Source organism: Pygoscelis adeliae, unplaced genomic scaffold (genome assembly GCF_000699105.1).
Source record: "Pygoscelis adeliae isolate BGI_AS28 unplaced genomic scaffold, ASM69910v1 Scaffold117, whole genome shotgun sequence".
Taxonomy (NCBI): Eukaryota; Metazoa; Chordata; class Aves; order Sphenisciformes; family Spheniscidae; genus Pygoscelis; species Pygoscelis adeliae.
Window position 1 is genome coordinate 5,199,325 of NW_008825270.1, and position 14,934 is coordinate 5,214,258.

General features: G+C 45.6%; 1 protein-coding gene across 1 annotated transcript in view; it reads left to right on the forward strand.

Annotated features, from left to right (window-relative positions):
- Positions 1-10,830, forward strand: part of LRP4 (low density lipoprotein receptor-related protein 4) — a 45,972-nt gene extending 35,142 nt beyond the window's left edge. The window contains exons 24-38 of the mRNA XM_009329747.1: positions 456-542; positions 756-927; positions 1,024-1,186; positions 1,432-1,657; positions 3,056-3,359; positions 3,697-3,915; positions 4,225-4,359; positions 4,554-4,662; positions 4,984-5,128; positions 5,658-5,771; positions 6,079-6,202; positions 7,189-7,256; positions 7,884-7,971; positions 8,502-8,643; positions 10,437-10,830. Coding sequence (XP_009328022.1) covers positions 456-542; positions 756-927; positions 1,024-1,186; positions 1,432-1,657; positions 3,056-3,359; positions 3,697-3,915; positions 4,225-4,359; positions 4,554-4,662; positions 4,984-5,128; positions 5,658-5,771; positions 6,079-6,202; positions 7,189-7,256; positions 7,884-7,971; positions 8,502-8,643; positions 10,437-10,772 — 2,432 coding nt within the window. The 3' untranslated portion in view covers positions 10,773-10,830. The remainder of the gene's footprint in view (positions 1-455; positions 543-755; positions 928-1,023; positions 1,187-1,431; positions 1,658-3,055; positions 3,360-3,696; positions 3,916-4,224; positions 4,360-4,553; positions 4,663-4,983; positions 5,129-5,657; positions 5,772-6,078; positions 6,203-7,188; positions 7,257-7,883; positions 7,972-8,501; positions 8,644-10,436) is intronic.
- Positions 10,831-14,934: the final 4,104 nt, after the last annotated feature.

The following is a 14,934-nucleotide window of genomic DNA, read 5'->3' on the forward strand; positions in this document are numbered from 1 at the left end:
CCTCCGGCTGAAGCCTTTACAGCAGTAGAGCTGAGTCTCTGGCTGTTCGTGTATACTAAATATCTGATGCTGTGCTCGATGTAAACCCACTGTTGTACAGTAAGGTAGATGATCTGATTGCTGTCCTCTGGGACATTTTGAGAAATCAGATGTGGGACTCTATACTACTGATAATGTGTTATGTGTTCTCTGGCCTTGTGTAAATGTCAGAGTGCCGGTGCTCCTACATATTTTGGGGAGGATTGGAACAAGATAATTTGTACTGTTTTATCACTCTAGCTTAATAGTCTTGTACTGCTGTTATTCCTGTGCAGTCAGATCTGTTTTGAAAGGTGTAGCTGGTAGTCAGAGACCTGGATCTGTTTTTTAAGGATTTTGCTGTTTGGTTGTTGGGGTTTGTTTTGGTTTGGTTTTGTTGTGGTTTTTTTTAAGTTTCTCTTTCTTCTTCCACCCAGGAAAGGTTTACTGGTCAGACAGCACACTGCGGAAAATCAGCCGGGCTGCCCTTGATGGCTCACAATTTGAGGACATCATCACTACAGGTAAGAGAGATTTTGGCCTGGGAGCCTCTCGCCTTCATGCAGCAAGGAAAGAGAGATTCTCTGATACTCTGGTAGAAAAATCTCTAAATTTTCGGTGGAAGGGCAAGCAAAGCCTGAAGCAACTGCCTGATGAGATGTACAGGGGGAATACCAGAAGTTCCTGACTAAGCTGGGAGGATGAGCAGTGACCAATACACCTTTCTGTTTTCTCAGGTCTGTTGACTACAGATGGACTGGCTGTGGATGCTATTGGCAGGAAGATATATTGGACAGATACAGGAACAAACCGGATTGAAGTGGGCAACCTCGATGGCTCCATGAGGAAAGTCTTGGTCTGGCAGAACCTGGACAGCCCTCGGGCAATAGCTTTATACCATGAGATGGGGTTAGTGTTGTCAAGATATCAAGAGGGTATCTAGAGGTTAGGTTAGGACAGGACTTCTGACCTCTTTTTCTGTAATACTTGCTGGTTTTTCCCTAGGTATATGTACTGGACGGACTGGGGTGAGAATGCCAAGCTGGAACGCTCTGGGATGGATGGCTCTGGACGTGCGGTGTTGATCAGCAACAACCTGGGCTGGCCTAATGGACTGGCAGTGGATAAGGCTGGGTCCCAGCTGCTCTGGGCTGATGCACACACTGAGGTCCGATTCTGTTCTTCAGCATTGTTTGTCACTGGGTCTTTGGTAGCCTGGAGGCTGTTTTGAAGTTCTTGAGCAAGCTATCAAAAGAGCAAGGGGAACTTAAGCTTTTCTGAGAGTATGGGCTACGGGGAGGGTGGACTTGAATAATATCACTTGCTTAGGCTCTGTTTCCCACTTGATATAGCAATTGCTAGCAAGAGGATCAGTGTTCTGAGCGTGGGGCTGATGTTTACTTCTTTCTTCAGCGTATTGAGGCTGCAGATCTCAATGGTGCTAACCGCCACACCCTGCTGTCTCCAGTGCAACATCCCTATGGCCTCACTTTGTTGGACTCTTACATCTACTGGACTGACTGGCAAACTCGCAGCATTCACAGGGCTGACAAGGACACTGGTGCCAATGTCATCTTGGTGAGGGCAAACCTGCCTGGCCTCATGGACATTCAAGCTGTTGATAGGGCACGGCCCCTGGGTGAGTTGCTAGGCTGCTCAGCGGGTGTCTGTAGTGACTAGGGGAGCTCTTCAGAGCTGTCATTGAAGAGTCCTTTGGTGTAAAGCGTGAGTGATAGAGTAACGTCTCAAAAATCAGCTTTTCTTTTCTTCTTCCCTGTTGTTTAACTATTTTTGCACTTCTCCCTGTTTACCCAGCTCCATAGGTCTGGTGTTTGTTTATTACTGCATGCCTTTTGACCCCCTTCATCCCATTTCCTTCACTGGATTGCATTGACAAACTCATTCTCACACACATCAGAGCCACTTTCTTAGGAGGACTGAATGAGTCATGCCCTATTAGGCTTCACCAGAGTCTACTGGCATTGGACGGTTTCCCCTTTTTAACTCCAAAAGGCACTAATTCCTCTTAAGCTAGTTGCTGAAACCTTATTTCAAGTTCTAGTCATTTTTTTGCCAACCATTGCAGGCTTCACCTTCCTGTCTGCCACTTTGCTCTACAAAATCTCTGCTGCTTTAGTTGCTGTTAATATATCATGCTCTCCAACTATTCTGTGCCAGAGTCAGATTCCTTATGTTACTCTTTGGGGATCGTATATGACGCCATCTTGCCTCCTTGCTCTTCAGTGGGAGTTGTTGCTTTGTGCTGTGGCTTCGTTTCAGTGGAATTTCCCCAATACATACTTCTACAGAAAACTTTGTGCTGCTTCTCCTGTGGCTGCTAACAGCAGAACATCACTCTTGGCAGTGTAACTTTACAGTATAACTTAAAGCTAACCAAAACTCTAGCCGTCATACCCCCATTGTCTTCTTCCCACTCCCTGCACCTGTCTTCTGGGCTTATTCCCTTCTAATAAATGTATGCTGGGTTTTTTTCAACTTAAAAAAAAAAAAAAAGAGATGACCCTAATATGTCAGGCACTTTCAGCAGGCTTCTCTGATGCCTTTGTTTACTTGCCACTGCGTGCAGCTAAGTTGAAACAGAAGCTTCTTTGTCAGCCTGACCTCTGGTGCGTTGTCACGCTGCCTCCCCACAGGGTTGGATCTTTCTGTCAGCATTACCATTTTCAGCAATAATAAAGCTAAACTGCAGTTGTGTGAATCTATGAGCATTTGGCTGTTCCTTTTTCTATGGGAAAACTATGATTAGCAAGGAATGCAGGTCAAGATTTTGCTCCTAATGCTCCCTCTTCTTCTCTGCCTTCCTGTTCTCCTTGCCCCAACCATGCCCATACCCACCACAACTCTTGGAGGGGAGGGAGGCAGCCTCTGTGTGAACAGCTGTAGATTCCCAGCAAGGCTGGGATGATAAGGGTGAACTCAGCTGCTAGCAAGTTGTGCATGTATGTAGCCTTTAAAATAAAGCTTTGGTCTGTGGGACCACACTGATCCTTAAACTGTACTTTCCCTATTTCTAAAGGCTTCAATAAATGTAGAGTTCGTAATGGTGGCTGCTCCCACCTTTGCTTGCCTCACCCCACTGGCTTCTCCTGTGCCTGCCCCACTGGCATCCAGCTGAAGAGAGATGAGCAGACGTGTGACTCTTCTCCAGAGACCTACCTACTTTTCTCTAGCCGTGCTTCCATCCGTCGTATCTCGCTGGACACCAGTGACCACACAGATGTGCACATACCTGTCCCTGAGCTGAACAACGTCATTTCTCTGGACTATGATAGTGTGGATGGCAAGATTTACTACACAGATGTATTTCTTGATGTCATCAGGTGGGTGCAAGTCATCTGCTTGGCCAGTGCCCAGGTCACTCAGCTACTTGTGCTGGTTGTGCCACAGTGAGCTGTGGAGTGTGCCAATTAGTTGGGGAGACTGAGATGCTGGCAATACACCACTACTTACACCTGGTCTTTGGTACACAGCATCATGTGTATTGCTGAACTAAATGCTGAAGGTGTGTTTAACCTGCTGGAGACTATGGGGAAAAAGGTATTGGGGAGGTAGCAGTATGAAGTGGCCCTGTGGTTGTTGGGGACCACACATGGAAGTGTGAAGGTTTTCTGGGGGCTACCCATTCCTCACTGCCATTTGTCATTGATTTCCATCCAGGCGGTCTGATCTGAATGGCAGCAACATGGAAACTGTTATTGGTCAGGGTCTGAAGACGACAGATGGCCTGGCAGTGGACTGGGTTGCCAGGAACCTCTACTGGACAGACACAGGACGCAATACCATAGAAGTAGCTAGACTGGATGGAAGCTCCAGGAAAGTGCTGATCAATAACAGCCTGGATGAGCCCCGAGCCATTGCTGTCTTTCCCAAGAAGGGGTAGGTATGGGGTATTGGTGGGGCAGGAAGAAGGGCTGTGCAGAGGCAGATTGGAAGAGGAGGTTGTGGGAGGAAGAAGAGATGTGCCGTGTGAATCTGCAGGTACCAGCAAGGGGCTGACTCTGAGTGACAGATGTAATCAAGCAGACAGTGAATTTGAAGGTTGGGCAGATAGCTGGGAGAAGCAAGCTACAGACCACATGATCTTTTTTGAACCTGAAGAATCTGGCAGTTTAATTCATAACTAAAACTTTCATTAGGCTAAATGAAACGTTCTTTTCTTCTAACACTTGCCTGTTATCTCTTCAGGTACCTCTTCTGGACAGATTGGGGTCACATTGCTAAAATTGAACGGGCAAACTTGGATGGCTCTGAACGTAAAATCCTGATTAACACTGACCTAGGATGGCCCAATGGATTGACTTTGGATTATGACACCAGGAGGTCAGTGAAAGATTTTCTTATACTTGCATAGGGTTAAGGGGTGTAATGAATCTTTTAGCCTTCTTAGCTTGGTTTATTGGAGTAGTGTTGTGGGTTTGGTGGGGGTTTTTTGGCTTTTTTTTTTGCCTGATCCATCTTGGCTAGTGAATGACTAGAAAGTAAAGAGGGATACGTATATTTTCCTGTTCCTCCAGGATTTATTGGGTGGATGCACATCTCGATCGCATAGAGAGTTGCGATCTCAATGGGAAGCTACGGCAAGTGTTGGTCAGCCAGGTGTCACATCCCTTTGCTCTGACACAGGTAAGAAGATTTTCCTGCTGCCACTGTTCTCCCTAGTGTGTTCATGAGTTTGGACAGTGGAGCTTGGGGACAGGGAAGTCTGGGGAAACCAAGGTGGCTGAGAGGATAGTACTTAACTCTTCTGTGGAGCTAACAAAGGAAGTTTGTCTGAACTCCTGTGGGGTGTAGACAGTCATCTTCTTTATGATAAGAGGGGAAGGGGTTGAAAAGGCCTTTATTTGGGGCCTTTTGCCACTGGGATGTGTTTTTTATGGGTATCCTGTGTCTATATGGCTAATCATGCTAAAGGCTGTGATTTTTCTTTGCTGTCTCCCTGAGCAGCAGGATAGGTGGATATACTGGACTGACTGGCAAACCAAATCTATCCAGAGAGTGGACAAATACTCTGGGCGGAACAAAGAGACAGTCCTAGCCAATGTTGAGGGACTGATGGATATCATTGTGGTTTCCCCTCAGAGACAGACAGGTAAATAGGAGGACCTTGATTTAGGCAAATGCTAACTGTAGGCAAAAAGAACTCTAGAACCACTGTGCTACTGTAGATGTCAAGTGAGGTTGGCATCCTTTCTTATACTCAAACTGTTAATGCATCTTTCCTGGGCACATTCCTTGTCTGCCTGTGACCTTTCAGTCAAGTACATCTTAACAGTGTTCTGTTACAGCTTTGATTAGCAAATGTCACTTTCTGTGTTGTTTATCTGACATTGTGTTAAAACAGAAGAAGGTGAGCTTTTTGTTTTTTAATCTGTGCAGCTGTATTGACTGGGCTCCTGTCTAATGATTTCCAGTGCCTTCCTTTCAAGACTGCCCTAATCCTACCAGTGTCTGGCTATTGTCATCACTTTCTTAGCAGTCAGATGAAGGGCATGTGCCAGAGCATAGTAACATAATGGATTTCTAGGAAGTATCTCTGGCTGAGCAGCAAAAAACGTTGTTGCTCTGAGCTCCTACCTGGTCATCTGCAACATATTTAGAAAATTGCTTGTTCCTTCCAGGTACTAATGCTTGTGGAGTGAACAATGGAGGCTGCACTCACCTCTGCTTTGCCAGGGCTTCTGACTTTGTCTGCGCGTGTCCAGATGAACCAGATGGGCGGCCCTGTTCTACTAGTGAGTTTACCAAGTGTCACTTGGGTAGTAGCTTCCATAAGTGAGCCACTGCCACCACTTAGGCAGTGGCAGTGGCAACCAGAGCATCTGAAGCTCTCCAGTGTATAAAAAACTTATGCAGAGTCGTATACTAGAAGTAAGGTGGTTGTGAGCAATAGAGCCTTCTTCTGTCCTTTCTGCTGACAGACTGCGTTTGAGATGGGAAAGCTGCTCATATAGGCCATTTTGGAAACTCTCTGTAGCTTACCAGACTTGTTCATCTGTCCCACAAAGTTGGGGTGCTGCTTATTTTTCTTTGTTGTTCTAGTTCCTGGTGTAGTGCCCCCTGGTCCGGAACCCACCAGTGTAAGTGAGAGAAGTCAGACACCACCTGGCAGAGTAGGTACCTCAACAACCAAACCTCTCACATCTCTGGAAGCAGTGGAAGGAAAGTAAGTGCTCTTGTTCTCTTGGAATTGGGGTGTGAAAGTCACAGCTTGTGCAAGGTGCAACATGCAAGCCCCCTCTGGTTGTCATCATCCAAATGTACCTCTCCCTAGCTAAAAGAGGCTATTCCAGCTCCAGACTTCACGTTCATAATGGGGAAAACCATTTTGACAAAGAATGCAGAACACTGTTGAGCTGGCAAGAAAGAGATGCAGAGATCTTTGTCTGTTCTATTGAAATGTGTGTCTAGGCTGACTGTGCTGAAGTGTTAAAATCCTCCTGAGACCATGTCATTCATTTGATTGATTTTTGAACTCCTAATTTTGGGACCTTATTTCTGAGAGGAGGAGAGGGGAGTCTGTTGCTTTAATTCACTGAGACTTCTCAGATCTGACCCAGACATCTGAGGAAGCGGTTCTGCCCTGGCCACAAAGGGGTAGCTTGTTTGGGGCAGAACAGAACCTTTGCAGCTCTAACATTTAAGTTACAATGCAGCTAGTTAAGAGACTTTTTTCTGCTAATTCCCTATAGCCTGCCCTACTGCCCAGCGAAAATGTATGTTCTATAATATACAGCTGGGTTATTTACAAGGCAAAACTTCCACTTTGTTGAGTATGATGTATTGGACAGAAAGATCTTTGTGCCGACTCTAGGATGTTCTGATTTTTGCTTCAGCACTGATGCTGAAATTTGTGTTCTGGTAGATAGATATACGTATGCACCTATGTACCTGAGAGGTGAATCTAGAATGACTCAGATGTAAAGATATTGCAGACCTATAATTGATGTATACACACACACATCCCTATATATACGTATATGGTCCTCTCTCCTCTGGATACAGAAGGATACTGAAGAAGAGAAAGGAAGGCTCCTGTTGTTGAACTGGAAATGGAAGGGATATCAGTGCTAGCCTGTCCCATCCTGTCTTTTGATACCTTTGGTACTGTTGATACTACTTTCAGTAACTAACTGTCCTTCTGTCATTCAGCTGCTCTGACAAAGATGCTAGGCGAGGCTTGTGTACCCATGCCAACGAGGCAGTGTTGGCAACCATGGGTGAGTTCCTTTTCTTTAACTCTTCCCCACCAGGGTTGTTCCTCCCGATGTGCCCAGGGCATTCCAGTCCACAGTGTTTGAAAATCAAATTTCTGAAACTCAGACTTGAATTACTCAAATGCTCTCTGAGCAGAACAAAGTGTGTCTAAGGATGAACATCAGTCATACACATTCATTAGCCTATATGGGGACTTTATCAAATGACACTTTGGTCTGAAGAATAGTTCTGTTTTCTTTTGTCCCATACCTCATCCATTGGGCTCTTCCCATTAATGATGCTCTTCACCATCCCCTTTGTGTTTAGTTGAGGATGGTTGACTAGGGTAATTGTTTCCCACTGCAGGAGTAATCTGTCAGCAAGGGGGTCTAACTCACCCATATCCAACCCCATTACAGAGGTCTTGATGCTCCTTGGTTTGCTGGGCCCTGGATGGGAGGAAGGGTTACCGTATGTTTGGTTTCATATGAAGCCAAACAAAACCCTCTGCTAAACCTTGGTGCGCTGACATTTTACTTTACATAATTCTGTATGGTGTAAAACCTCTGTATTAGGCATTACACCGAGGTCAGTATTATCCAGTGAAAGTTAAGGAGAGTGCATAAATTACCCTTGCTGTTCACTTTCAGGAGAAGGACTGCATGTCAGTTACATTATTGGAAGTCTTCTCAGCATCTTGTTTATTTTGCTGCTTATTGCTGCTTTAATTATATATAGGTAAGCAATCTTTTTTCCCCTCTCTTGGCCAATAGTAAAATCTAGGATTGTAGGAGAAGAAAGCTCCTGAAAGCACTTCATCTTTCTTTATTGCCATTTACAATCCCTTTGTTCTCCATTGGAAGCAGTGTTTGATGATTTTATTTGCAAGGTTTGAGTCCTGTGCCTTTGAAGTGTTGGGCATGCAACTCTATTATTTGAAGCCTTAGTGGCTAAATTTTCTGCAGAGAGCTTATGAGTTATGGACAGGGATGTGAGATAATTCATATCTCAGTACATGTGTGAGCTCACGTGCTTTCTGCCAGATAGCTTCACCAGTTGCTGCCAGTATGGCTTCTATGGTTACATGGCAGTACCTTGCTGTATTGGTAGCTAGTGAATGTACAGCTAGCTGAAGAGCCAGGTGAAGCCAGCATTCTCTTTTTGAGGGACAGTGAAGATTGCTGGAGCTTTCCACTCGCTGAGCACTCAGGAATGTTGGATCCTGGCAGTAGGGCCCTGTGTCTTTTCTGACAGCTTTTTCCCTCTAGGCATAATAAGTCCAAGTTCACAGATCCTGGCTTGGGGAACCTAACCTACAGTAATCCCTCATACCGGACATCTACCCAGGAGGTGAAGATTGAAGCAATTCCCAAACCAACCATGTACAACCAGTTGTGCTATAAGAAAGAGGTAAGAGCTGCTACTACGGACATGGGAGCCCAGCTCAAGCTGCTGTTGAGTATTACAGGCCTTAGCATGTGAAAATGTTGCAACTTGTCAGCATTTACTTCTAGGACATAGGAGGACAGCTTCAGTGAATTGCTCAGACTCCTATGGAGATCAACCAGCAGCACTTCTTCCCCAGTGAGCTGTAGTGAATTAGACCTGTCTTTTTAGCTCTCTGCTTCTTCCCCATTCCCACAGTGTCTTGTATTTCATTTGCATTGTGTGCTGGCCCTCGAAGTACAGAAATCAAAGGGAAGTCTTCCTTGGACACGGTCTTGGTTAGTGACTGTTGCACCAAGGTTGCTGTGCACTGTCACCAGGGGAACCAGGCAGCCAGAAGGGGTTTGGTAACAAAAACGTGGCTCCTGGCTGTGCGCTGCCTGGAAGGGGTGGGATAGGGAGAGAACTGGAGCCCTTATTAAATGGAGCATTTTAAAGGCCCTGCAGAGGTCCACCCTGTGTGCCACAGGATGGAGAGGGTTTAATATGATATCTTGCAGCACTTAGTTTCTCCTTTCTTTTCTCCTCAGAAGCTTTCTTATCACTCAGATAGCTTCTCATCTTCCCTCTTCTGATTTCCGTCCACATCCTCATGTCAGGTATCACTACTCTATGTGTTTGATCCTGCTTCCCTCACTCAAGCTCTGTTGCGTGGCTCAAGCACTGTCCCATACTAATTGCTCTTTCTTGTTTTTTCCCCTGCCCTTATGTCCTTAAACCAGCTCTGCTGTCTGTCAAGAAAGTATAGGTAATTTTCCATGGCAGATCCTTTGGTCTTGGCTTTGGCTACAGATACTCAGTATATGAGATTTGAAAAAGACAATTTCTCAAAGACTGTTTATGATAATCTGTTAGATCACTTAGTTCCTCTAGCAGGGATCACAGCAAGACTTAACGCAGAGGAGAGTTTTCCCTGGTTTTGTTTTTCAAAGGTACTATCCAATAGATTTCCCAAACTTTCCTGCCATTTTAGCCTTACCTACTAAGGATAAGCCAGGATTATTTATCTGGGAATCTAAATCCTTTCCACTTTTATCTTAATTCTGCTGCTCCTAGATATATCTAGATGTATATTTCCCCACCCCTTCCACTTTCTCCTCAGGGGTAGATCAGATGTTCTAATGCTCCTTATTTGTCAGTGAGCTAAGTTAGACAGATTTCACTACTTTAATCTCAGTGTGGTCCCTTTAGCCTCCGATCATTTCCATTGTTTCCCTATAATCTCCTTCCCCTGTATCACTGTGAGACTCAGACTCAACAGTGGTATTCCAGCTGTGCTTTCCTGAAAGGCAAATTTAGAATGACTCCGATATAAAGATATCGCAGACCTAGACTCGATTCCCTGCCTACTTTTACCGTGAAGTCTTCTGGCTGTTCCTGCTTCCCATTTTGGTTTTTTTTTTTTCTTTTTTTTTTTTCTTCCTTTTTAGGCTCAGTGTTGTTCTTACTCCCTGCTGTCAGGGAGTATATATAGTTGAATTAGAAGAGCCAGCTCATCTTCGTTTCCCTTCTATGATTTGAAGGCTCCTGGAGTTTGGAATGAGAGCTCTTGCAGGGAGGATTCGTCTGGGGGTGGTGAAGAACTAAAGGGAAACTTAGAATGGGTTCTGCCATTGTGACAGTCAAAGCCAATGGCTGTTTACATGGAGGTCCAGCCTTTTGTCTGCTTCACTGTCTACATTCCAGCTCTGCTTTGCTCTTTGCCATATTTTTCCGTAGATGTACTGGCTTTTTTCATTCATCTGTCTGCTCCCTAGACTGGTCCTGACCACAGCTACACCAAGGAGAAGATCAAGATTGTGGAGGGGATATGCCTTTTATCCAGCGATGAGTCCGAGTGGGATGACCTTAAGCAGATTCGGAGCTCCCGAGGAGGGATCCTCCGGGACCACGTCTGCATGAAGACAGACACGGTCTCTATTCAGGCTAGTTCTGGTTCACTGGATGACACCGAAACTGAGCAGCTGCTACAGGAAGAACAGTCTGAATGCAGCAGTGTTAACACAGCAGCAGCCACTCCTGAACGGCGTGGCTCACTCCCAGACACAGGCTGGAAACACCAACGCAAGCCCTCCACGGAGAGCGAGGTCTAAAGTACACGCGACTTTGGAAATGCTGTTACCCTCTCTAGCCTCTGCTCTGCACAAAAAAGACAGGACTCTGCCTGCTAGGCAAGGAAGGGCACAGAGACCAGCCTCTCTTGCGAGGGGCCCAGAGACTGTGACTGCCTTTCAGCAAGGAGCTTGGGCAGCTGTGCTGTTGCGGTTGGAGAGGGAGGATGGGTGGGTTGGAACCCAGAGACCCTTTTGGCTCATTTTCACTGTCTGTGGTTTATTTATATGTTCCCTTTTCCTGGAAGCTGCCACGTTAACTTTTGCAGTGACTCCTCTGGCCTGAATCTGGTTCAGATTCTGTGTTCTCTGGCAACCTGCAAGTCCTGTGCCGTCCAGCTCACAGTCAATGCCCATGAAGAGAGCAGAGCTGCCTCATTGCTAGCTCCTGGTCACAGAAGTTCCCCTAGTCATTCCAGCACTAGCAGCACTCTTTGAGGCTTTGTGTTGAGGGGTCTCTGGCTTGAGAGAGGTCTTGGAATAGATGGGGTATACTTTGGGGCTCAAGGGGACACTGACACAGCATCAGGTCACCTTTTAAGGGCATAAAGAGGGTAACCACAGTTGCCGTGACTTGCTTCATGAGAGCATTGCTGCTTACTTTCCCATCTGCTAGTAAAAACTTTAAGGAATGCTCAGATCGGAGCACTGTGTCTGTTGCTGGCAGTGGACACTGCTCCTGTTCTCCCCTTTCCTGTTAAAACATGTTTCTACTCTGGAAAAACGAGTCAGCAAATGGCCCTTTCAGAACTGCTCCCTGTGGGTGCTGGAGTCAGAGCGCTGAGCTTGAGGAAAGAAGAGATTGGTATTGTTCTTAGCTCTACAGAGCTAATGGGAGGAAATGGATCTCAGCAAGACCTACATTCTACTCTTGTCTTTGCATAACTGATAGATAAAAAAAGAAAAAGAAAATTTGCTAAGTCCCCACCAGTCCCAATTCTGCAAGGTCCCAATTCTCCTGGCCTTTAGGACCTGTGATTACCATAATGAGGGAAAAGAGAGAATTCCTAGGTAGAGTCTTTCCCAGGGGAATGCTCAGTGCTGACAGTTAGGAACTGCTTTATTACTAGGCTAAGCCCATTTGACATAGAATAGGAGACAATAATCAGGGAGCTGTAAGGGCCATTTTAAATAGTTGTTTATCAGATAGAATTGCACTTTAAGCTCTTCTGTTACCACTAAATAGCTCTCCTCGCAAAGTCGTTTTTCCCATCAGCTGCCTGAGCTTCAGTTGTCCTCTGGCCTCCAAGGCCTTCACCCTCTACGGGGTGTAATCCTACCCTTGCAGTTACACCCCAGCAGCATCTGGAGCTGGGGTTTGCATGCTCCTAGGGACTATCACCACCTTTTCATATTCTCTTGACTTCTCTTGTCATCTGTTTGTTCATAGGGAAAAAAGAGAGAGAAAATATCTCTTGATGCTTCTTCAAAAATGAGATTTATATTAACCCCTCAAGTCATATGGATACTATAATGGTAAAATATTAAGTGTTAAGCCAGATACTTGGAAGCAGAACTTCCCGGTGAAGAATTTCTCACGGCAAATTCTGTAACCTCTTTATCTCCTGGGAAGAGGTCAAGTACATTCCCACCCGTGGTGTAAAGAGAGCAAAGCGTACACTAGGGGTATGGCTTAGAGGTGTGGGGAGGGTGCATCTCCTGTGGGTTATTTTTCCAGCTGGTAAAAAAAAAAAAAAAGAAAAGAAAAAAAAAAAAGGAAAATCCATCCTACTCTGCTCTAACCTTGTTCATATACTAACAGTCCTGCTACCCCTGAAAAACACGACAGTTGCCAGCAGGTTGGCTGTACTTTTTACAGCAGAGGTAGCTTTGCAGAAAGGGGAAGGTTGCAGCTTTGACCTGGCTAGGTGGCTTGAAACTCTTTCCATAATTGCACCATTGGGCTGACTGGTGTATATTCCTGTGGAAAATGAACGGGAGCTAAGGCTTGGAAATTTCCCTGTGGTAATGTGGGACTCCGCCCTACTCCCAGAGGGATTTTTTTTTTTTTTTAATTAGATTTTTATTTAATTATTTATTTGATTTACTCCAGCCTGGGAAGCATTGTTTTTGTCGGGCAGAGGCACTTTTGGATTGAGGCGTGGACTCGACTGGGAACTGAGAAAGGAGTGCGTATCACTGACTTGGACCTTGCCTGTCTAAGCTGCCTCATGGAGGGACAACCCCAGAGGACTCAAGCATAGGCAGAAGAATCGATTTGAACAGAAACGACGTGTAGGGGCAGGGGCATCAGAGCTGGGAGTGAGTGGGTGGATGGGGGAGGAAAGCTCTGACTTCTAGGAGAGCAGGATTTCTTTGGGGTTTGGGTGTGGGTGGTTTGGTTTTGGTTTTGTTTGGGTTCCCCCCCCCCCGATAGCTTATTGGGCGTGCACCAAAATCCTGAGGTGGGACAGGGGTGAAGGGAAACATCTGCCCAGACCTGTCACTTGAGGTTCAGTCAGCCTGTCAAAATAATCGCTGTCCGAGTCGCAAGTGCAGAATGGAAAGGAAAACCCAGTCAGTCTTTTCAACAACTCATGGTGCTTGTGATCTCCACCTTGATAAATATTCTCTGCTGCTTCTTAGGAGGGACCCTGCACACTCCAGCCTAACAACCATTCATAACTGCTCTCTGCTCCCTTCGTCAAATGATTATGGTGAAAAGGAGCAACAAAACGTCACACAGCCTCTCCTCTACCAGTGAGGTGGGCAGAAATTAGTTTCTTTTTCCTAGAGACAGCCCCAGTGAGACGCTGCCTAGGGGGTGCATCATGGTTCCCCATTCTGGGGAAGAGAAGACCCTCGTTGCACTTAGGATGTTAAGAATGTAGAAAGGCCACTGGAGGATGATCTCTTGAGCACTGATTTACTATGTAAAAAGCAAACCTCTCTCCTGTCTGTCCCGAGCTAACATCAGTGATTTCCGTGTGTTCCTGTGTAATGGTTTTAACGTTACTCACTGGAGACATTGGACTTTTTGGAGTTATTTAACCACTGTGTTCAGTATTTTAGGGGTTGATGATAATTTAATATAAATTTAGCTTTTCTTAACCACTCTGCCTGCCTTTTCGTTGTGAATCATGCATGTTATTTGGACTCTCCTTTGAAAGAGGAGCGCCCAGACCTGTTTGCATGGAACCTCAATTTTGCTTCATTTGAGAGGAGCAAGAAGGTAGGAGCGGATCTGGGTTCTTTTGATAATCTGATTGTAACACACATTTCTTCTGCCATTACGGCTTTGAATCAAGGGCCAAATATCCACGCTCACGCGCTTTTGCAAACTCCTGCGTACACATAATACCTTTCACCCTGCCCCTACCTTGCTTTTTTTCCTTTTTGTTACCATTTTAACATGGCAACAACAGAAGAGGATGTTCCTCTTCTGGGAAAGTATTAGGACTGTAGTGGTCTTAAGCCTCTGCCCACTAGAAAACAAAGCTCTGAAGAAGAGCTGTTTTTCTATCTGTAAGGGGTTTTGTTCAAGATTCTGTTGCTTTTTTTTTTTTTTATAACAGAGTTTAAATGGTGCAAAAGGCCAAATAATGAACAAAACATTCACTAATAACTGACAGCGCAGTACTGGTGCTAATCTTGTACCCCATTCTGTCCCTTTCTGATGAAAGAAGTACCAAAACCAATTAAAACAGCTTTATTCCTGCTCGTTTCAGTTGAAGCACAGTGCAGAAGTGATTTCACTGAGGTTGTGCAAAAATATAATCGCCTCACTTTTTTAAAAAAATTGATGCTTACGCAGTATGGCGGGGAGAGATGGCATTGTAAGATTAATTGCAGTTGTGTTGATGTCACTCTCCTGTCCCTCATCTATCCTCATCTATTCTGATTACCCCTAAAAATTTTCCCTTTGCTTGCTTCAGCTGAAGTGAAGAAACAAAGGAGGGAAAACACACTGTACTCCAACCACGCACAGTGGCCGCTTGCAAACTCACTAATCGTATTAAAGATACTGAAGAAGAGAAAGCCCATTCCCCTCTAACGGCGTATTGCCGAAACCTGAATGCAGCCAGAGCTGCTTTAGCCCTCTGCGAAAGGCGACAGGTTCAGCGGCCCTGCACGGCTGCCTCAGGACGCCACCAGCGCCTCTCGCCAGCGGTGCCGCGCCAGGCGCCGCTCCGGGCGCAGCGGG